Genomic DNA, 22,953 nt, shown 5'->3' with positions numbered 1-22,953 from the left:
GTTCTAACAAGAAATCCAAAACTGAGAGGCAAAAAATCTTAATATCTAGATATTGAGTTATACTGCACAAAAACAGAAGAGGATGGATTATTTGAACATGTTCCTTTCAACAGAACAGGACTCTCTGTTTCAGAATCCTTATTATTCAGTTACAAATAGAGGCAGAACTCTTCCACTTTAATCAGCCAACTTTAAAATGAGTGCGAAGTCTTGGCTCTGCCTTTTCCTCTCCTTTGCTTTAGTTCTCCTATTTATAGGTTTTCCCAATAGTGTAGATACCTCCATTTGTATTAGTTTTTGAGTGGAGCATAAAACCTCCCTAGAGGCCAGCCTTAGTTAGTCTATTCATTTGCCAATACAGAGCTCTCTTGCTAGACTCCTCCTTCTTTCTGCAGCAGAGCTACAGTGACCAGAGGTTTAGGCATGGTCCGATAATCCTAGGCCCAAGCAATCCAAAACAGGCATCCTTAGCACCTGCATTCAGCCAATATTCATATACCACCAGTCCCAGAGACAACAGAAGCTTTTGACCAACTTAAGCTTCACAAGAAAGAAGATTGAGATAGTTTATGAGCACCAGCTTGTAAACCATCACTTTGCATCAGAAACAAAAGACTTCTAAAGACTCCAGAGAGATGACTGCAACCAGCAAAATCTCCTTTAGGAATGTATTGTTCTAAGCATAAATCAGCATTCCTTGGCAAAGCACTTGCCAAGCAAGGAAGAACAATTAAACTTGCATTGTGAAGTATAAAAAGTGATTTTTCAGAACCATTGTTTCTATAAGGTGAGAATTTGCTTTCACCAATGGCAACTTTTGTCTTCAAAACCTGTCAAAGTCTGGCAACACTCTTGTAATAACTGGGTTGTTTCAGCCCCAATTTTCTCTGTCATTCAGTTCATTATCTGTTCTCATAAGTCAGTATCAATATACTTTTAAATCCATACACATCATAAGCATCTAATTCGCTGTCAATATGTCTGATTGCATTGAAGTGCAGGCCAATAAAAACTTACAATTTCTGCAATATTTTTATCACTTTTATCTTTACCTGCAGTTGATTCTTGGCATTTGTCAAATGACCACCGCACTTCCACAGCACGGCCCCTTTGTTTTATTTGCTGTTCCACCTCATAAATCTTTGCACGAACCTGAAAAGAGTTATTCCTAATTATGATAAGTGTAGAAAAAGCAGGTTGTAAGCAGCTGTCAGATTTCTCTGAAAGTGCCCTTATTTCCTGACAGAAAGAAGCAATAACCATCAGAACATTTAGTAACGATTGCAACTGTCTTACACTTCTAGATGGGATTAATGGTGAATCAACACTAAGATACAAGATGTGTGGTGATCAATTCATTCACTCTGCACCACAAGATCAACACTCTGTTGTTGTTGTTTTTTAAGATGTTAAGGTTATCTATACCTGCTTAGATTGGAAACAATAGGATTAAGTTTGTTGTTGTTAACTGCCATCAGCTTATGGCGCTATGAATGAGAGATCTCCAAGTCATCCAATCATCAACAGTTCCTCTCAGATCCTGTGAACGCAAAGCTGAGGCCTACTAGACTGACTGCACATTGACAATAAACAGAGCAACCCAAGTGCATTCTGGAGTAGTCTGCTCCAGAACTGCCCTGGATACACCATGGGAACAGAATACATAAATACCCCAAAGACATTTTGCAGTCCAGGGAGTCAGCCAAATAGATAGTACATTGGCATAGGTGCCTCATCCTTCTGCGAGACTCCACTGCTATTTTGCCAGTCAGAAACAGCAGTGGTAGAGCCTTGCTGGCAATATTGCCTCTGGTGAAGTCACAACAGAGTACCACCCGTTTGATCAATGAGGAGGGGTTAGAGTGAAACAGCAGTGGGACTTTGGATGTGTGGATACTGGACTGTTCTGGATCAAGCATGGTCCAACCATCCAACCATGAAAAATACCAGTGATCAAGCCAAACTTTCCTGGAAGTTCTAACCTGCGGTTCTTTTGAGGTATTAAGGGCTGGAAGAAGCACTTTGATGGAAAGACAGCAGATTTCTCAGCTTTGGGGCATTTGGGATGGGAAGGGAGTGAAGGAGACATGAACTGTTATTTAGTTGGGTGAGGTTTGTCTTTTGAGTCAAAACTTTGGCCCACAAAAATCCAGTCGGCTATCCATATTCCTTTCTCTAGGAACATCTCTTTAGGAGTCTTTAAGCCCTCCAGCACAAGTCTCTGGTCATCTTTCGGCAAAGACTGACTATAGAATCATACTGAGGAACTTGCAGATTCCTACAGAAGGTTCTCTCTAGAAATCTCAGGTTTTCCAACATGACTCTATAGTTCGCTTCAAATGAAAATTGACCATTGAGTCACAACAGAGGACATACAGATTCTTCAAAAGAATATTGTAATTAAAGATGTGAATAAACAAATCTGCAAAAGTTAAAAAAAACACAAATATTGAGATTTGGCTTTATGTTTGGGGATGGCTTCATAACTTTGGGCTTGCAGAGCAATGTCCAGAAGAGACATGTATCCACATTTTTCTCACATTTCCTGGATACTGCTTAGGTTACATTTGGTAGAACCCCATTTTCACAGCCATGAGGACTAGACTCTTTATATGAAAGTTGACATTCTTAGAAAGCTAAATTCAATCCCCAGTAACCATATTTTGCCAGTTCTTCTATACTCTATGGAGTTATGGCACCATATAATACTTCATGTACTGACAGTTCCACCAAATAAAAAAATGAGAAAAGTTACACTTATGGTGAGTTCACATATAGTGCTTTTGGCAACATACAATCACTTTGCTGGTTAATTTTTAAACATAAGTGAGTCTTACCTGCTGATTGAAAGCTGAACTTCCTGACATAGGCAAACTAGATGGAGCAACTTGTAGTAAATCCAATGGTGAACCGGGATTGATGTTTTTATTTTCGTTTGTGGAATAATTCCACACCAAGGCACTTGGGCAACAGAGAGTTATCGTCTACAAAAGAAATAATTAGAAAGAATTTCATGCAATAAAGAATGCAACAGATTAAGATTATATAATTAGTATCTGTCCAATTCTTATTTGTATCTCATTAATTATTATTATTATTATTATTATTATTATTATTATTATTATTATTAAAGGAACAAACATCAGTATCTTTCTAGGGGGTAAAATCTAAGGATTTGAATGCTATTTGGATTCAACCTATGAAGGCTAATAATGCTACTTTTAAAATGTAGAATTATTTGAAAATTCATTTCCCCAAATTAAAACAAGCCATGGAAATGCTCCAGTAACCAGTATCATTGTGAAAGAATGGAAATCAATATACTTGTAAAATTCAGAACTCTATATTTGTTTTTGAAGACTTAAATTACTTTATCCTATACAGTTGGGATGAACCAAAATTAGTTGCTTGTTTATTATTCCTCTTCCTCTTCTTATTATTCCTATACAATTCATTTATTTTTCTTGTACTCTTTTTATGTTTGCTAAATCATCCCAAAATTTTATTGAGCACTGGAATGTACCATTTTGTTGTTCTTTGTTTGTTTCTTTTTCCCAATCCAAAATTCAAGGCAGTTTACAAAACTTGCAACAACTACAAGAGTAAACAATATAATTGAACTACCAATATATTACCATTATTTCGTTCAAACACATAATCTCAGAGTTGGTCTAATAGGGCATGCCTACTTGAAAGTAATCCTCCTTGAACTTAAAAAAAGCTTGCTTCCAGATAAAGGTGTGTAGAATGCAGCTTTAAACTGCAACCTCACATTTAGAGAGAAGGGAATAATCTTTACTGAATTCAATAGGATGCATTGTCATCAACACCCAGCCCGAAAGACACACAACAACCCTGTGATCCTGGCCATGAAAGCCTTCGACAACACACCGAATAGTCTCTCTATTTTCTTGTGGCTTTGAAAACTAAGGAAGAGATGGTGCTGTACTTTTTCCCATTAAATGTTTTAATCCACAAATGCAATTGAACCCCAACTATGAAATAAAGAGACCAGACAACAAACATATGATATAAAGGGGCCATTATTTATTTATTGGACTTCTACAACCTGATTAGTATAGTTGAGGGATAGGTGTCACTTCATAGACTCCCTCCACAGACCAAACTGTTTTGGTAACTCAGCCTGGCCAGTCTTAACAGAAAGGCTGTCCTGGGGACACTCCCTCCAAACTACAGGATTTTACAAGTGAGAAACCTCCATCTAGCCACAAGGGGAGGGGGGCTTTCCAGCCCACCAAGGTAGAGAGAGACCAGTCCAAAAGGTCAGCCTTCATTCAGAAAGGGGATGCCGTAGTGTTTACCAGGGGTGTGTGAAATAGCAGAAATCCATTCTGTTGTTGTTTCGGGTGCCCCCTTCTCCCCCACCCCTATTCTTTTTTTAGGAAGATTCTTCTCAAAACGGAACACCAGATCCCAAATGACGAATCCAAATAGTGTCCCTCCTAATCTCCCAGTATCTACCTAAAAACACCACCAGGGGGCACCCAAAATTTGAAATGGAAACAGAATGGATTTCTGCCATTTCACACACCCCTAGTGCCTACCGAATCTAATTTAAAATTTTAACATGTCAGTGACAATGTATTTAACAATGTAGAACCAATTTCCACCTTCAACAGAGACAGTGTTGAGTAGTCAAAAAATAAACAGATTAAATGTGTGTGGGGGGGAGGGATCCTACCTGGACCTTAAACAACCAGTTCTAAATTGATTCTATTCTGAGATGGGAGGATGGGTCATGCAAGAGTTATAGGTTCCTCCACCCCTTGCCATGTGCAGCAGGAAGGCCAATCCCACCAAAGCCCCATCTGGCCTTTTTTTTGTGGGCCTCCAACAGCCTCCCCTTGCCACAGGTTTTGCCTTTGTGAACTTCACATGCTTATTGGTGGTTCTACTTATTCTTTTAAAAAGTTTTATGATCATTCTGTTTTGTAAAAGTCCTACACATTTCAACCTTTATATTATTGACTGACCTTTTTATGAGACTACACATTTTATCTATCAATGACAGAAATTTCCGGAGTTGCTACAAATCTCTCTCCATATAACTGAACTGTTATAAAATGGAGGGCAGTCCCTGAAGAAGGCCAACCAATAATATAAATGCCAAAATGCTCTGGGCTTTTTGCAAAACAGAGTAAACATAAAACATTTTTAAAGAAATACTATACCACCATATACAACCATCAATAGCCATATGATGACTTCTTTCTTCTTTTGCCTGTGGATCCTAATGAATGTTTTCCAGTACCAGTCTGTGGTTTTAATGTGATAATCTGTTTGCTTGTGTTTCAATGCAATAAATTATTGTGTTTCATTTCTATTTGTTTTCCAATCATGCTTTCTGTTGTGTGGGTCTCAGCATGCAGGACATGAGGGATTTAAGCAAAATATACAAATACAAATGAAGCCACCAATATTAGAAACATAAGATTAAATGTTATGTTATGTTATAAAATAAAAGTAGAACATTACTACTGCTAGAAACTTTCAGGGTTGCCTGAAAAGCCAGACATCAGAACAAGAGACATTCACTTACCTGCAGCATACAACTGAGTCCATAAACAAGTGGACGGTGTTGGGGACAAGAGAGGAAGTCTGAACAGGCTACTTGTGCAGAATTTACCACGGAACCAGCTGTAGTGGGGCTGGGTGCTGCGAGAGGGGGATTATTTGGTCCAATAATCATATGAGGTGAGTGGGTAGCAATGAGGTTAGGATTGTCACTTATCAGTAAAGAGACCCGTCTGGCACAAAAATAAGCAAGGCGACGTGACAGGTAGGCTGACTGAACAAACTCTTCTGAATACTGAAACAGATTTTTTTTAAGCAGACAATTAGCATTAAAAGCAAAGTTCTCGTGAACATATCAAACCTATAACAACAAATCATCTCACTAAGTATGAACTTAGTAATGCTATTTTGGGAGGATTACGGCTCTCCAAATCTCCAGCCATTGGTCATGCTGGAATTCTGGAAAATATAGTCCAAAACAGTACTTTTCCAAATTAGAAAAATTCATACTTTCAAAAGCTATTAAATTCCAACTGAATTGTCCATCTTTTCCCAACAATTGCCATGCTGGTTGAGGATTCTGAATGCTGTAATCCAAAAAGTAACTTTTACAAACTCTGAAGGTGTATTTTGACCAATTTTTAAGCAAGAAGGAATTCTTCCAAGTCCTGCTCCATATGAACTTTTTAGCAGTCAGGAATTGAATTTAAGAGGATTTCATGCATAGGAACACTTCTCACTATTGAGTTACTGTCTCTCTCTTTCCTTTATAGATAACAGCAAATTAATAGGAACTGTTCGTTCTAGGACACTTTCAGTACAGTCAACAAAAAGATATATTTGACAGATGGCAAGACATAAACATGTTAATAAACAAGAGAAGTTAACAGTTTTCCATATTAAAAAAATCCACATATTTGAAATATTTTATTCAAGTGCTTAATCATATTCTGCACATATCCTAACACATAGCATCTCAGATCTATCAGATCCAGTTTGCCATTATGATAAACTTCTTATCTTATGATGCCATAAAACAAGTCAATGTCTGAAAGAGATTTCTCAACTGTATCCCTGTACATAAAGCTCTGTACCTGCAACATTAGCGGTAGGAGAAGTTTCAGAAGTTCATCATCAGCAGGCCTTATTTTTTCCAAGACATCCAGTATCCATGTTAAATATTCATGTCTTTCCAGCATTCCTTCCTTAATTAATTTTAGAACAATATAGTTTAAAAAAATTCCCTAAAAGGTATGAATACATGTTACATTACTGTTAAAAAAACAAATAAAAGTATTGTAAATCAGACGTTCTAACTATGAAAATACCACAAGTTTTTGACTAAAAGATCAATTAAAAGGGGGGAATACACAAATCAGTAATTAGAAAAAGCATTGAAACATCACCTGCAGACAAACACGTCAGGGTCAACACAAGGATTGAAACCCAATGAAACACAACAGCAGTGAATACTAGAAAAATGGCGTGAGAAAGGATGGAAGGGTAACCAAACAAGAACAGATAGAGATTAAGATTAAAACATACGCATGAAAACTATCTCATTATCTATCCATATGACCTCCTACCTAGATATTTTTTCCTAAGGTTTCCAGGGACAGAAGGGTGAATTCAATTGTCCATAAATGGACAGGATCAAAACATAAATATACTTTAGAAAGAGACTGTTTCTTTTTAGTGGTTTACTCTGGCTTAGTTTGTACAGTATTGGTTTCAACGCTACCCCCACAGCTAACAAAAAAAGTTGCATGCTCAAATGCCATATACAATTATGTCCCTTATTTTAAATGGCAAAATCAAGTATTTTGGGATTATTTATTTTAAATATTTTTCAAGCCATGGATGGTTAAATCCAAGGATACAGATGGTTGAGCGTACACCATTAACAGCATTGTTAGTCTGTATTTTAACTTCGTTTGTTTCCATTTGCTGTGATTGCATTTTTCTTCAGACATAATGAAATTGGAAACACATTAATATTCTAGGAGGTGGAGGCCAAAACAATGACCAACCTCAGTTTTAAAGACAGTTCAAAGCATGTGGTATTTGTTATCCTATAATCTTGTTAAAATCCAGCATTTACTGAAATTAATTTTAATTGATACAGTCTTGTAGTTGTTGACTCTGTGCTATTCCAAGTGGCAGACTGCTAAACTCAATGGTCATATTGATGGTTCTCCAAGCAATGGGAAAAAATAAGGAAATCCACTTTTTAGGACTACAGCTCCCAGAATCTTCCAGTCAGCAAGATTATGGAAACTATAGCCTTAAAAATAAACTTTCAGTGCTCTGAATATAGTCTAAACAATTGGCGAAAATATAAACATTTTGACTCAGAACAAATAGATATTACTTTGCAGAGCTACAACTTAGCTCATTACTGGAAAAGGTTACCTGGAACATATAAAATGCCAACTTTTCATTATATTCCCATTGCTTCAGGGCTTGTTCCACCTCAGGAGGCACAGCTACAGAGTTGCTGCCTTGACTTGAGGTCATGTGATAAAAGTCTGCAATCTTTGCCAGCTGTTCTCGAAGGTATCTGGTTGAAATCTGAGTCCATTCTATGAAGATACAAATTAGATGCAAATTCTTGGTATTTTTTTCTTCACAATAGAATGGGGGAGAAGGGGGAAAGGATACATTTACATTTACAATCAGCTCAACTGGCAAAATACAATTTAATTAAGTATCTGTTTAGTGTTGCGGCCAAATGTTATCATAAAAGTGACAATAGGATTTTTCATTAAATAGAAAATTAAAGTAGAATAGCACCGTCATATTGAAATAAATGTTAATTTGTTTGCTGAAAGGCAATGTATGAGCACATTATTATTTGAATGCTATTGTTGTAGTGCTAATTGTCATTATCCTGAGGTAGCCTTTCTCAGTGAGGAATTCCACAATGCAGAGTGTTAGATATACACCAAAGCCTTCATTCCTCAAATCATTTGCAGACTCAGTGGCAACTGAGGCTCTACTTAGCAATAATGACACAAAAAGGCCACAACTTCTGTTGTTAAGAGCAGCTTAGACTTGGGCCCAACACAGGTTCAAATCCAGAATTGCTCAAAACTCATCTGCAGCAATCAATCATCCAAGATGGGAATTAACTAGGCTTTTCCAAGTTTGTGCAAGCTCAGTAGTACTGGGAAATCCCAACTACTAAAAGCTATACTACTTACATGTTGTCTAGACCACTGCTTCTTAAACTATGGGTCCCAACTACAGATGGGGTCCCTGTAGCTCAATGTTGGGTTCATGAAATACTTGGCAACAGTGAAAAGTTTCTGAATGCTACCTACAAGCTGTTTACATTTACATATATCTTTCAGCAACAAAATGCAGTGTTTATAGCGGACCCTGCAAAAACTGCTTTAGCTGTACTTCAAAATAAGGAAAATTAACCTGTTGAGGCCTTACAAATGATGAGTTGTTATCAGTAAATGTTTGATTTTTTATACGTATTTTATATACCAATGTACCTGGGGGAACTCAAATATTTCTCTGGCAAAAAGGGATCACAAATGGAAAAAGATTAGGAAGCCCTGGTCTAGACAATATTTATATTCAGTGCTTCACAACTTCCCTGGGGCTGAACTGCTGTCAGATTATCTGGCATTATCTCACTTGCATCAAACCAACAGGTAACCATTAGCAATGGAAGGAATCTTAATGCTCATTCAATACAGTACAGGATAGACATCAGTAAAACTTTCCTCCTTGCTCTTCTCCAGCACTTCCCTCACAAGATCTTGGTTGCCTTTGTAAAAGCCAAACTTTTATACTGTGGCTTATACCACTCCATAATACAGGATGGGCTGAAAAAAGAGCTTTTAAGTACAGTGAATTTAAGTGATAGCAAGAACTGAAGTTCCAATATTCATGCAACACAATTTATCCTGGGAGGAGAGGGCATGAGTGACAGCAGCATGATGGATGATCAAGTATGACAGCAACATTTTCAGAACTCCAGAAAACCTTGGCCTTAGTGTGTGTTTTTTTCAAAACCCGATTCTTTTATTCAGCTGCACATCCACATTTTGCAGAATATGTCACTCTTTATAAATGTAGTCTGTGAATATCAGTTGCTCATCATCTCATAGGGTTCTCTGTTCTCAGAAGAGGTTTATAACCATGGGTCAAATGTACAAGAAAAGCAATTTCAGCAGTATGCTTTTTCAAAATCTAACTTTAGTACCTAGGCCCAAAATGGCAAACAGCATAAAAATCCATTATAACCATGTTTTTGGAGTTGTAACAATACTCTAAACGAGAGATGGAAAGAATCTCTATTATTCATTTCCCAATTGAAAAGTAGTCCTCCCAATACTCAAAATACCTCAACAGAGCAACACAATTTTTACAGTTTTCTCTCACTGTTCTAATGCATCTTTTGGAGAATTTTTCTGAATTTTTTCCTGCAAATTAAATATGTGTTTTCCGATATCAGAAATGTGTTTCCAACACACAAAGTTCCTAGAAAGATCCTCCCAAACACTCTGGAATCCTCAAATATGGAGATAATGCTATACAAAAACATTCACTTTCCCATACTGGGAAAACTGCAATAATTATTCGTCCTTGCATGTAAGGATGAAATAATCAATTATTTGTATTTCTCCTCATTTATTTACCAAGATTTGGATCAGCAGCCTGACGTTTCTTGATTTTAGCTTCAGAAATGGCAGCATAGTAGGCACAGGTCATTTTGATCAGCCATGCTGCTCGCAGCAGTGGCACAGAGTATTTTGCTAAATAAACGAAAACATCTTCCTTTTTACTGAGAATTGGAACCTGAGAAAGAAAAGGTGTCAAAATGTGAACTTGCTAGAAAATCACAATAGGACAACCATAGTAATTCATATTTTTAAAATGAGCTTTCAAAACAGTTACTGCAGTAAAATGGTAGGCAGAAAGAGAGAATGCAAGATGATGACTGGACGCTAGCCAGACTGTGTTTTTGAAAATAATATGGGATTCTGAAAAAAACCTGAACTCAGAATTCCTATTATATTCCTCTCCAGCAATTATTCCTTTGTTCGTTTAGCAGGTCCAAAAGAACTCATGTCTGCCCAGTGTGGGAGCACCTTTGTGAAATTATGTCTAACCTATTTGTTTTAAATGGGCAATTCAAACTCATGTACCAGTAAACCATAATAAAGCATTCTCATGCAATTCAATTAAAAACTTGCAGTGAATTTAAAGAAATTTTGAACAAATACTCGTACCATGATGCTTCCCCTTGAAAATTAAAAAAGGACAAAAGCAAAAGGATGCAGGCAGAGCTGCCAATCTAATTATTAATTAATAGTAGCCATCATATTAAGGTTTAGTTTGCTGTGTCATTTAAAAATGCAAAGAAAGAACTGGTCAAAGCTGCTAAAATGTGAACGAGATGTAGTGATGTGAACGTTGCAGTCTCACCTATTAAGAAAATCAGATCGGCCTATTTGATACTATGAAGCAAACTGAACCAAGAAAACTCTCTAGATTACAGCCCTAAAACCCTCCAAAGGTAGCTTTCAATATCATGCAGGACAGTAAAGAAAAGATCAGGGAAGATCTTGGCCTTGGCATGGCACAATAATAACCAATGCTCCTGGGAACTCCAGTTTCACCCAATTATTTATTCTGTATAATATGATCCATTACCAAAATAAGCAATACACTTTTTTAAAAAAAGAAGGTTTAATCTGCCTTCCCTTCCCTACAAATTTCCATGAAGTTTTCAAATAGTGTATACCTTTTTTGCTAGGATAGTCAGTGATCTATTTCCTGCTAAATCTGCAAACCAACTGTGAATTGCACTCTGAGAACGAGCAGTCACCAGCCAATAATTGTCTTTGGCATTGACTTGTGGTTTCTTCTTTCCTGTGTCCTGGAAAGTATTAAGTTTTAACTTCTCTGCTAATATGCTGCTAAAATAAGCGCCAATCTGATGAGAGAAAAAATAAAATAAATATACAAAATAAGGATTTACAAGCATTCTCACACTCATGATTCCCATTTGAAAAAAGCTAAGATAGTTTAAGCTATAAATTTAATAAAATAGTATTCTAAATACCATGAGGCAACAATTATGAAGTAGAGAGCTGTGACTGACAAAACCTATCCCTACGCTCAAAAATAATCTGGGAATGTAAACCAAGAGCAATTGTCATATGACCACAATCCAATTGCTAGTACTGTACTAAAAAGAGAAGATTCATCAGAATAATGGGAGTAACCTAATTCCTGCTTGGTTCACAAATTTGAGCCTACTGTATTTGAGACTAAGATTTAGACCAAGAGGTCTTAGCAAATTCAATTTGAACTGGATTTAGACCAAGAGGTCTTAGCAAATTCAAAAAAGAAAACTACATTCCAGCATTATAGTGACTGTATGGATGGTTTACAAATATTTCTTCAATTAAAGTTTCTGCATAGCCAAACAATCTAAAGAAATGGTTCAGCCTGAAATACCTGGTTCACTATCTTCTTTGAAATGTATTACATTTTAATTCTTTGCTAAACATACTATGCAATGAAATGAAGTCCCACAAACACACCCAGAGGCTTCATAATTGACTAATCCACAGAATAAGAGATACAAAATGTGTTTCAACATATTTAAATTACAGCCATTTGCCATGATTTCGACCCCAGGTCCACTCTATCAACCATGTGCTACCTCTTTATTTCATTCTCAGTCAACTCAACACCATCTTGTCTTGCATTTGCAAGTTTTAAAAAGTCTAGGTTCTGTTTTCAACCATTTTCAGTTTTTGACAGTTCCCTGGTTCCAACCTTTCAAATAAGTAGTGAAGAACTACAGTATATATACATATTAGCCCACCAACATATATACACTTAGGAATCTGTGCACTTCCATCCAAGTTGCACAGAACTTCTAACTAAAGAAATAATGCATTTTACATACAACTAGTTAAGAATGAAGTGGAGATTGTGAAGAATAACATCTGAAATTAGTATTTCTTTTCTAAAAAGCAGTTTTCATCATATTTTAACCCCAAGCTTACCTTTGATGGGTTAATGACAATATTTCTAGCAGATCCATGTTCATCCCCAGAGAAAGCTGGCTGATTACTGAATCCTTGTTTTACATTCACAGCAGTAAGTTCATCCTGAAAAGAAAGTTTGAAGCTGACATTAATTATTTGTAAACAATTTTGGCAGGAAACATAAGAAATAGCAGCAGAAGATGGGTATAGGTAGAACTTAATCATTGAAAGAGGACAAAGTTTCTCAAGTGTTTTATAATGATTGTGATTTTTAATGCCTTTTAAATTTATTTGTGTTTTTGTATTTGATATTATTGTATGTTGGTTTTATATCTGTAAGCCGCCCCGAGTCCCTCTGGGGAGATGGTGGCGGGGTACAAAAATAAAATTATTATTATTATTATTATTATTATTATTATTATTATTATTATTATTAAAGTTCCCCAACAACACCATGAAGTGGTTGATTTCTGGTTTGCTCTCACCACTTATGTCTTCCCACATTCACCACACAAAGTGTAGAAACTGAAAATGTCTGGTTTTATAGAAACAACTGCTTTCTGCTCTAAAATCACATTTGTTTAAAAAAGTGGAAGGATACAGTCTTCTTGAGTCCAGAAAAGGAAGATGAAACGCGTACTGGAAAATAGACAAACCACTGCTCGACATTAAACCAAAACTTTTTAGAAGTTATTTTTTGGATTACAATACCCAAAAAATAAAAGTTCTAATTTAAAAACATATCGTGACTCAAAATTAGGACCAACTGATTTAGAAATACCTCAATCCCAAGCATCTATCTGAAAAGCAAAGAAGACAGTACCAGTGCACAGGAGATCATAAAAGAAGAGCATTTTTGGGACAATTAATTTCTACATCAGTAGGGAAGTGAAATTATCTTGTTCCAACACCACCTCCTCCTTCTTCCGAGCATAATTATTATCATCAGCAGCATTAATATAAAGTTTTAAACTTCCTTGCCCCTTGCCTCACCAGAGGATGACTCAGATTTTAACAATCAACCTGCTCTGGAAAAAAAAAAGCTGACAAGGAAGAAGTTCACATAAATGTCAAGTTCAGTTAAGTGAAGAATAAAGACTGAACATGCTATCATTTGGCTTGACTTGATTTTGAAGCTGCTTCCCACTGAACAGAAACAGAGAGATTGAACAGAATTGTCACTTTCAATGTTATGCAACACACTTCAGGTGACACTTCACAAATTAGGCCGTCAATATTGCTTCAGGATCATTAGGTTAGCCTATATTTGCCTCGCTTTCAAGGTTAGCCAACTTGCAGCTTCTTTAAAATATTTATTTGTCCCATGAAAGGACTTCAGAAACTGCATCTTTGTATGTAACTAGTAGTTGTGTGCATTTGTATGGAATCATTACCCATTTCTATTTGTACCATTTGTACGGCCCCATTTCCATCCACCGTTTACAGAAATGGGCGCCTATACAAATGAGTTTTTCGGACCTTGGGCAGCAAAGCACCACGGCCTGCCAGCCACGGCCTACTTCAAGTGGGCTTGGTGCTCAACTGTAGGCCCTGTGAGCTGGGCCTACAAGCCATCGAGCGCTGGATGCTCATAGGCCCTACCTGCCAGGCCTACAGCCAAGCGCTTGACGCTCATAGGCCCAGCAAACAGGGCCTACAAGCATCGAGCACTCAATAACTCGTAGGCCCTGCCTGCTGGGCTTATGAGTATCAAGTACTTGGCGCTTGACTGTAAGCCCTGTTAGCCAGGCCTACGAGCGTTGAGTGTCCAATGCTTGGCTGTAGCCCCTGCCAGCCAGGGCCTACAGCCAAGCACCAAAAATAATCCAACCAAATTGCTACCCCCTTTTTACGTTTCACTGTTTCTTTTGTTCCTGAGGGGGTTGTACCATTCTGTGCCATCCAAATGGATGGAACTGTACAAAACCACGACAGAAATAAATGAAACAGGATTCGGGCCCAACTCTAATAACTAGGTACAACATTTTGAAGAAGAAAAACCACAGTAGTATCAAATTCTGAATTTATGAAGTCCTGCTGTTTGGCAACATGTTCTGTACAAATAATAGTAAAGCTGAAAGATCTTTTGGGTCTCCATTGCATAAAACCAAAATCAACAAAGCTACCTTTCCCTCCTCCTGCAATCCTCAGATTTTATCAAAAACACCCTTGTTTGTTTGTCATTCTCCCATCTAACCAAAAAACAGACAAAGCGAAATGACATCAACTGAGCTCCCCAATGCACGGGCAGCAACAAAGCAGTTCATATAGCAATGTTTAAAGAAGACATTTTCCTTTGCAATTAAAAAAATAACTTATTTAGGCAAAAAGGATATGTCCTTTTCATACAAATCTAGAGGTTTTCCGCTATCTATTGCCTGGCTTCTGAGAAAATCTGAACAAATTCATCATTTCCTCATGCTGAAAAGTCACTATGAAGGATATCTTGCCAGTACTGCCTTGATATTGCCTTCTAAACATGTTCCTAATATCTGGAAAGCTAAACAGAATTAGACACATGAGATAAAAAGAAGAACTGGGATCATCCAGCTGCCATGGTATAGGGATGTTAAACACATTAATAATTAAAACTTAATATTAAACACTTAGTTTTATATTATTTATCATATCCCGCATACAATTACCAAGCACATTAGTATAAAAATCACACACACACACAGGAGGATTCACAGGTACACTGGGTGGCAAGGGGAGAGCAACCCTTGGGATTTTGCTGGAGTCTGCTTTTTTTGTCAGATGAAGTACAGTCCTGTGCTTTTAATGTTTGGAAGTTATTGGAGTTCTTATTGAGCAATATGACCAAGTCAGCAATTATGTCCTCAATTAGACCTATGTTTGTGAAATTGCATTTAGTTCTTGGCCTGAAATCAACCAGGTAAATCCTGATTGTTGTGAATACTGGGATAAATTAACTCCAGACCAAAATGATAGAAAGAAAAGTACTACATATTCCAAAGTTGAAGTGGAGGAGGGAACACACAATCCCACGACTTCCTCCATACTACTTATACAATCCGCAGTTTTTGGTCAGTATAACGTCTTTTCAGAAGTCTCTTCTAATTAGTTAGCTTAACTACCTTAAATATTGAGAATCTGCACAGTTATTTAAAAGAATGGCTAAAAGAACTGTTTTGACTCCCTTCTGTATTGCTTCAGTGATGTCCTGAGTGGCATAGTACAACAAAGCTTTTGGACAGCAACACACCCTCTGTTCATTGTTGCATGTAACAGAAGTGACATGTTATAGCCTAGATCATGTCAGTTTATATACAAAAAAAGTGTTAGGCAGAATTACTGTCTTTTATGGGTTTTTACACATGGAAGGGGGGGAAGGAATTCCTGTTCCACAAACAAGACAAGAGTTGCTACACACTAGAATTCTATATACAAAGTTCAATCCAATGAAATCTTGTGGATAACATTATGGGATATACTCATTTGTTTTGTTATTGCCAGTTTTCTATTATGTGGTTCTTCAAAAATTATAGATGCTCATTTAGGAAATACAGACCAAGAAAATTATCTGCATTCAGCCTGTCTGTAGAGAATGAGCTCATCTTTTGCAAATGCAGCTCCCCCCAGTTACATCCCATGTTTCCTAAAATTAGCTTTATACATGCCATCACCACTATATCCCACCATCAGTCTCTGTCCATAAATTAGCACTCTTGTGAGATGCCTCATTTTCTAGAGAATTATCTTAACAAGTATAGACAGTCCTACGCATAAGCCAAGATATCATTAGATTTCCTGGCATGATTCCATCTTTGAAAAACAGAAGTTCATGTTGGTGAGTATTGCACATCTGGCCAGCTTAGGGAACCATCACATTCCAAAATTATAGTACAGTTTTGTGATTATACTTTAACTGCTATGAATGTTTCCTCTGTACTTTGATGAAGCATTAGAGATATCTGGAAAAGAATTCTCAAAACTTCATGAAACTACAAATCCTGGGATTGCATGAAATGGAATCGTGTCAGTCAAGGTGAAACCAACATACTATCACTATGATGGATGAAAAGGCCCCTGCTATATCCTGCCCATCTGCACATTTAGTTCCTGTCAGTACTGGAAACTCACACTATTCATATCTTTATTACTAATTAAATATTAAATTTAACATATGAAAAGGTGATTAATATTGGAAATGTATTTGTTTATTTATGTGTCTTCTCTCTTCCTTAAGTGATCAAAAGCAGCTACAAGCATCCTTAAATGTGCACTATAATGTTTATAGAGAAATGAACAATAAGAAGCCATGTATGATTGAAATTTGGTTCATCCGAACAACATGAATAACCAGAGGATCCTCCATTCAATATTTGCATATACGTACTTCCTATAGACCAGCAAACATGCAAATTAACAATATGAGACAACATTTGCCAGATTCACAGCAGCAGGTATAAAAGAGGCTGAAACATTTATTAGGTAGTAAAGTTTCAGACAATAAACTATTTAACCCTTTTGACACTTAGTAAGTTTCTTTATTCAACAAAAGATAAATTAGGGATAAGGAAGAGGAGAGGCAAAATCACTGGAAAATAAGTGAGAATAAGGCCCCTTCCACACAGCTGTATATAATCCACAGTGAACTGGATTATATGGCAATATGGATTCAGATAATCCAGTTCAAAGCAGATATTGTGTATTGAGCCTTGAGTCCCCCTTGGGGTAGAGAAAGGTGGGATATAAATATGGTAATTAAATAAATATTATCTGTCTTGATATTCTAGGTTATATGGCTATGTGGAAAGAGCCCTAGATGTAACTAGAGTCAGTGTGGTTTCTAGAGCCGGTGTGGTTTGAGCACTAGACTATGACTCCAGAGATCATGGTTCAAATCCTTGCTCAGGTATAGAAACCTACTGTGTGACCTTGAGTAAGTCACATACTCTCCGACTCAGAGGGAGGCAGTAGCAAAACCCCTCTGAAGAAGTCTTGGCAAGAAAATTCTTTGAAATTTAGTAAAGGTAAAAGTTTTCCGCTGACATTAAGTCTAGTCAGGTCTGACTCTGGGGTTTGGTACTCATCTCCATTTCAAAGCTGAAGAGCCGGCATTGTCCATAGACACCTCCAAGGCCATGTGGCCAGCATGACTGCATGGAGCACTGTTACCTTCTCACCAGAGCAGTACCTATTGATCTACTCACATTTGCGTGTTTTTGAACTGCTAGGTTGGCAGAAGCTGGAGCTAACAGCGGGAACTCATGCCACTCCTGGATTTGAACCGCTAACCTTTCGGTCAGCAAGTTAAGCAACTCAGCGGTTTAACCTGCTGTGCCACTGGAAACTTAGGGTTGTTTAAGTCATAAACAACTAAGAAAAATCAACCAAAACAAATGTAATTAATAAAAGAATCCCAGAAAAACTTGAACATGGCCCCAATAAAACAAATAGACACAAAAGACATACCCTTCATTATAACTCCGAGCTGGACAATTCCTTTATTACAGCTCCAGTATGGATAGCTGCAGAGCCCATTGTATCCACAAAGATTCTGGCATGACCCCCTAGTCCCCAGGCATGTATTCGAGCTTCACTCTACTAGACTTCAAATTGCAAAATATATTTTGCTTTTTCTTTATCAGAAACCCAAGACCCAAAATGATAGCCTTAGGCTGTGAAACATCCTTTGCTTCTCAAGACCCACCCACTAGAGCTTGGAGCAAAAGACACACTTTAAATTTATGTATGTATTTCTATCAATTCTAAAAGAGAATGGAGTGCATAGTCTTCCCGCAACCCCTCCTGATATCCACATGTCAACAGTGTAATTTAGGCAGTGCAGGAAAATATTCTCTTGCTGTTGTTGCTTAGAAGAAAGCCAGAAAATAAAATCAAAAATCATTGCATGCAGCTTGGCACTACCTACCTATTCAGTCATGGGTCAAAGCTATGGAATCCTGGGATATGTCACTTGATGAGGCACCTGCACTCTTTGGCAAAGAAGGATAAAGAGCTTGGAAAACTTCAACTCCCATTATTTCTTTGTATTGATCCACTGCAGTTAAAGTGGCATCACACTGCATTCATTCTACAGTATAGATGCACCCTCAGAGCTCTATGAAAAAACCCCCATCCATTGGATAACTAAAATTATCTCCTGTCCTTTGCCCTTCTGTCCCCCTCACCCTTTCCTCTGTTATTTCTCTTAGGTCTGCAAACTCCTTGGGGCAGGGACTTATTCAGCACAGCTGGATCTTCGAACCCATCTACTCTGCCACAGATTTATAAAATGCAATTCAATGCATTTAAACTGCATTGAATGACATAGCTTTCTGGCAAGTATTGGAATGAAGAAATTATATGGGAAATTATTCAGGCCTCGTCTATACTAACCATTTAATGCAGTTTGAAACCAACTTCAAACTGTGGCAGCCAGACAACAAAATCCCACAAAAGTGGGCCAAAGAAAGCCCTTAATGTCATCAATGCTCTGTGGTTTGTGTAATAATTATCTGAGCCTTAAACTGGTTCCAGGATTTCATATGTAATCATCTGCACAGCCAAACACTTTCATCAATACCTGTTTGAAACTACATTAAATAGTCAGTGCAGATGAAGTCCCAGACATGAGAGAAAGTAATTGAGAAACACCTCCAAAATTTATATGACTCCTGCCACCCCCACAAAAAGTGGAAAACACATGACGTTGATCATAAATAGTTTACATGTGAAGAAACAGTTTACACCTGACTGTAATCTTCAGAGGAAAGAAAATTGGTACAACTGGGTAGCAGGTGATTTAAAGGAAACAAATCCCTGGAGAAATTTCAGGTGAGCTTTATAATAAGTTTTTTCCTCCCTTCCCTCAAGCAATTACTTGTTAATTGAAGAATAACATGCCTGGATAACATCATGGTTACTACTGGGCACAGCTAGCAACAAATAATGATGAAAGAAATATATAGTCATAATAACAATGATACAGATTGAACCTTTATCTAAAATGCTTGGGATCAGAAATGTTTTGGATTTTTTTTTTCAGATTTTGGAATATATCTATTTGCTTATATGTTCATCATGAAACATCTTGATGTACATATATACACTAGAAGTAAAATAGTTGGATGCCAGTTTAATGGCACAATGCTATGGATTTATGGAAGCTGTGGTTTTACAAGGTCTTTAGCCTTCTCTTCCAAAAAGTACTGGTGGGTCATGAAACTACAGCTCTCATGATTCCTGTGTTTATCCATGGCAGTCAAGGTAGTGTCAAACTGCATTAATTCTACAGATGGAAATGGGACACAACTCTAAACACACATTACTGTATGGTTCATATCCACAAATAGCTTAATGGTAACCTCATACAATATTTTTAATGATTTTGTGCACAGAACAAAATTTGTGTACATTGAACCATCGGAGAACAGAGATGCCACTCTCTCAGACACCCATATAGACAATGTTGAAGTATTTTGAAATTCTGGATAAGGGATGCTTAATCTGTAATAACAAACAGATACTAAATGAGTGATCTGTTGTTAAAAAAAATCAGGAGCTTTTGCTAGCATCTTCCCATTTTCCAAGCTAATTAGTCTGTGACTGGCACTACCTGCTTGGAGAAAACTTGGAAACAGGTGTGTACTGTACTGCACTTCAGTCTTTCCCTTTAGATTTTGGATTACCTGTATTTGCATACACATTCATCATGAGATATTCTGGAGATGGGACACAAATACAGAACTAATGCAGGATTCAAATGCATAACCTGAAGGTACATTCATATAATATTTTTATCATTCTGTGCATGAAAGAAAGTGCATATAAGGTTTAGTCGTTAAGTCTAGTCATGTCCAACTCTGGGGGTTGGTGCTCATTTCAGTTTCTAAGCCAAAGAGCCAGCATTGTCCGTAGACACCTCCAAGGTCAAGTGGCTGGCATGACTGCATGGAGTGCCATTACCTTCCCGCTGGAGCAGTACCTATTGATCTACTCACACTTGCATGTTTTCAAACTGCTAGGTTGGCAGAAGCTGGGGCTAACAGTGGGATCTCACCCCGCTAAATGGATTTGAACTGTCGACCTTTCAGTCAGCAAGTTCAGCAAAGAAATATTTTAAATAAAAATTAAATAAGTATTAGAGTATGCGGGCTCTTCCAACACAAAGATTCTATGTTAAGTTTGTCTTAATTTGTTTTGAATTACTGTGTTTTAGTATCAAATCAAGACAGCATTTATGGCATAGTATAGTCCAGGTATGGGCAAACTTCAGCCCTCCAGGTGTTTTGGACTTCAACTCCATTATGGGAATTATGGGAGTTGCAGTCCAAAACACCTGGAGAGCCGAAGTTTGTCCATACATGTATAGTTGTAGTAACTTTCAAGCAAGAAGAAACAACATTACTCTGGCATCTACCAGTCCCCATGGGTGCTGGTGAACTGAGAGCCTAATGTATATGCTGAACTATTCAAAAGCTGAGGCACCACTATCTCAGGCACCCATATGAACAATTTGGGGGTATTTCAGGATTCTGAATAAAGATACGCAACCCTCTATAGGAACCCCAGTGGCGAAGTGTGTTAAAGCACTGAGCTGCTGAACTTGCAGACCGAAAGGTCCCAAGTTCAAATTCTGGGAGCAGAGTGAGTGCCCGCTGCTAGCTCCAGCTTCTGCTAACCTAGCAGTTCGAAAACATGCCAATGTGAGTAGATCAATAGGCAGGAAAGTAATGGTGCTCCATGCAATCATGCTGGCCACATGACCTTGGAGGTGTCTACGGACAACGCTGGCTCTTCGGCTTAGAAATAGAGATGAGCACCAAATCCCAGAGTTGGACATGACTGGACTTAACATCAGGGGAAAACCTTTACCTTTACCTAAAAGACAAAGACTCAATGCAACAATAGTTTTAACTGCTTGTCGGAAACTCAGTGAAGATGGAAGTCAGTCAAATAGACTTCTCTTTACGGGAATTCTGGACAGAAAATAGCCCAGTCCTATACTTACTTACTAATCTAACCACTTGGGCAGATGTGACATACTGAAGAGCCTCTTCTGAAGAGCCCAAACAATAATGTTGAGTGTCTTCATATATTTTCTGACTTATGGTGACTCTAAGGTGAACTTATCATGGGACTTTCCTGATCGAACTTGTTCAGAAAGGGTTTACATTTGCCTTCACCTGAGGCTGAAAAACTGTGACTTGCCAAGGTCTGCCAGTAGATTCCCATAGCCAAGCAGGAATTCTAACCTTGGTCATCCAGTGTCCCTAGTCTCTCAGTATCCTAATCCAACACTCAGGCCACTAAAACACGTTGCCTCTTCACCCTGCTTTCCCCTCCTTGCCACCTTGGAGGAGGGGAAGCGTGCCTTTCTCTCCCGACGTCGGCGTTTTGCAAAAGTTTCGGGGTAAAGGGGGAGGGGGGAAGATGGAAGAGGGGGCGGGGAGTGCGCCAGGCCCATAGAAAGGCAGGCAGCCCACCCAGCCACCCACGAGGGCGCCCTGCTGCTGCCAAAGCCACGCAGAATGGCTCCCAAGGTGGAAACAGCGCCCCTCGGGGGGGGGGGCTCACTGGGGCTCCCCCACATGCACCCCTCGATCTTCCCTTTGCCCCTCCCTTTGAGGTTGCCTCCCTCCCCCCCCCCCCCCCGCCTTTCTCAGGTGCCAGCCGGCCAGGTGCGCCCGAGGCCGGGAGAGGAGGAGGAGGAGGAGGGGGCTCCAAAAGCGGGGTCTCACCTCCTTCTGCTTGGGGTCCTGCGGGTAGACGTCGGGGGGCCCCAAGCGGGAGCGCTTGAGGGGTCTCTGCTCATAGCTCAGGAGCCCGAAGGCGGCCATGATCTCGCATGTTAGCCGGCGAAATGAATGAGAGAGAGAGTTGGAGAGATGGAGCAGGCTCTGAGCACCAGGGAGCAGCACTTGGCTGGCAGACAGGCACCGAGATAGACAGGCAGGCAGGCAGGCAGGCAGGCTGGCTTCCCCTCTGGCTCTTTTTTTCCCTACAGGGAAGACGACAGGCACAGAGGGAGGGGGGGGGGGGGGGGGGGCAAGGGATGGGATGCTGCTGCACCAATGCAACCCAACCCACCCACGGAGGCGAAGGATGCTGCCACCCCCACAGAAGTGCCCAGCAGCAAGTCAAGAAGAAAGAGAAAGGAGGGGGAGGGAAGGAAGGAAGGAACACGTTGTATACTGTCTTCTGGGGAGGGGGGTCTGCTTAAGGGGACCTACATACAGAGAGGGAAAGAACATATTATTCCTTCCTCCCTGCAGCTGCAACCCTCCTGCTCTTTCAACCTAGGCCAAGTTTCACTGCAAGCTTGGTCATCATTAATACCGTAGACTCAGTTAACTGGCACCCAAGGGGATTGGTAGGTGCTGGATAAATGTAGTTTCTGGTTGTTTGAGAGTTACTGCTAAAAATC

General features: G+C 38.7%; 1 protein-coding gene across 5 annotated transcripts in view; it reads right to left on the bottom strand.

Moving 5' to 3' along the window:
- The window catches only part of med12l (mediator complex subunit 12L), a 178,650-nt gene extending 156,113 nt beyond the window's left edge, over positions 1-22,537 (bottom strand). For 3 of the 5 annotated variants that reach the window (XM_008106169.3, XM_016992056.2, XM_062976678.1), the window contains exons 1-9: positions 22,268-22,536; positions 12,576-12,680; positions 11,300-11,491; positions 10,191-10,350; positions 7,948-8,117; positions 6,630-6,740; positions 5,561-5,830; positions 2,838-2,984; positions 1,053-1,152 (exon numbers count right to left, since the gene is read on the bottom strand). In XM_008106169.3, coding sequence (XP_008104376.2) covers positions 1,053-1,152; positions 2,838-2,984; positions 5,561-5,830; positions 6,630-6,740; positions 7,948-8,117; positions 10,191-10,350; positions 11,300-11,491; positions 12,576-12,680; positions 22,268-22,366 — 1,354 coding nt within the window. In that variant the 5' untranslated portion in view covers positions 22,367-22,536. Of the gene's footprint in view, positions 1-1,052; positions 1,153-2,837; positions 2,985-5,560; positions 5,831-6,629; positions 6,741-7,947; positions 8,118-10,190; positions 10,351-11,299; positions 11,492-12,575; positions 12,681-22,267 lie in introns of all 5 variants that reach the window. The other 2 variants (XR_010004767.1, XM_008106172.3) reach the window with 2 other exon arrangements.
- Positions 22,538-22,953: the final 416 nt, after the last annotated feature.

This window comes from Anolis carolinensis, chromosome 3 (assembly GCF_035594765.1).
Source record: "Anolis carolinensis isolate JA03-04 chromosome 3, rAnoCar3.1.pri, whole genome shotgun sequence".
In the NCBI taxonomy this organism is placed as follows: domain Eukaryota; kingdom Metazoa; phylum Chordata; class Lepidosauria; order Squamata; family Dactyloidae; genus Anolis; species Anolis carolinensis.
The sequence above is the reverse complement of the archived record's forward strand: the minus strand, read 5'-3'. Positions and strand labels throughout refer to the sequence as shown.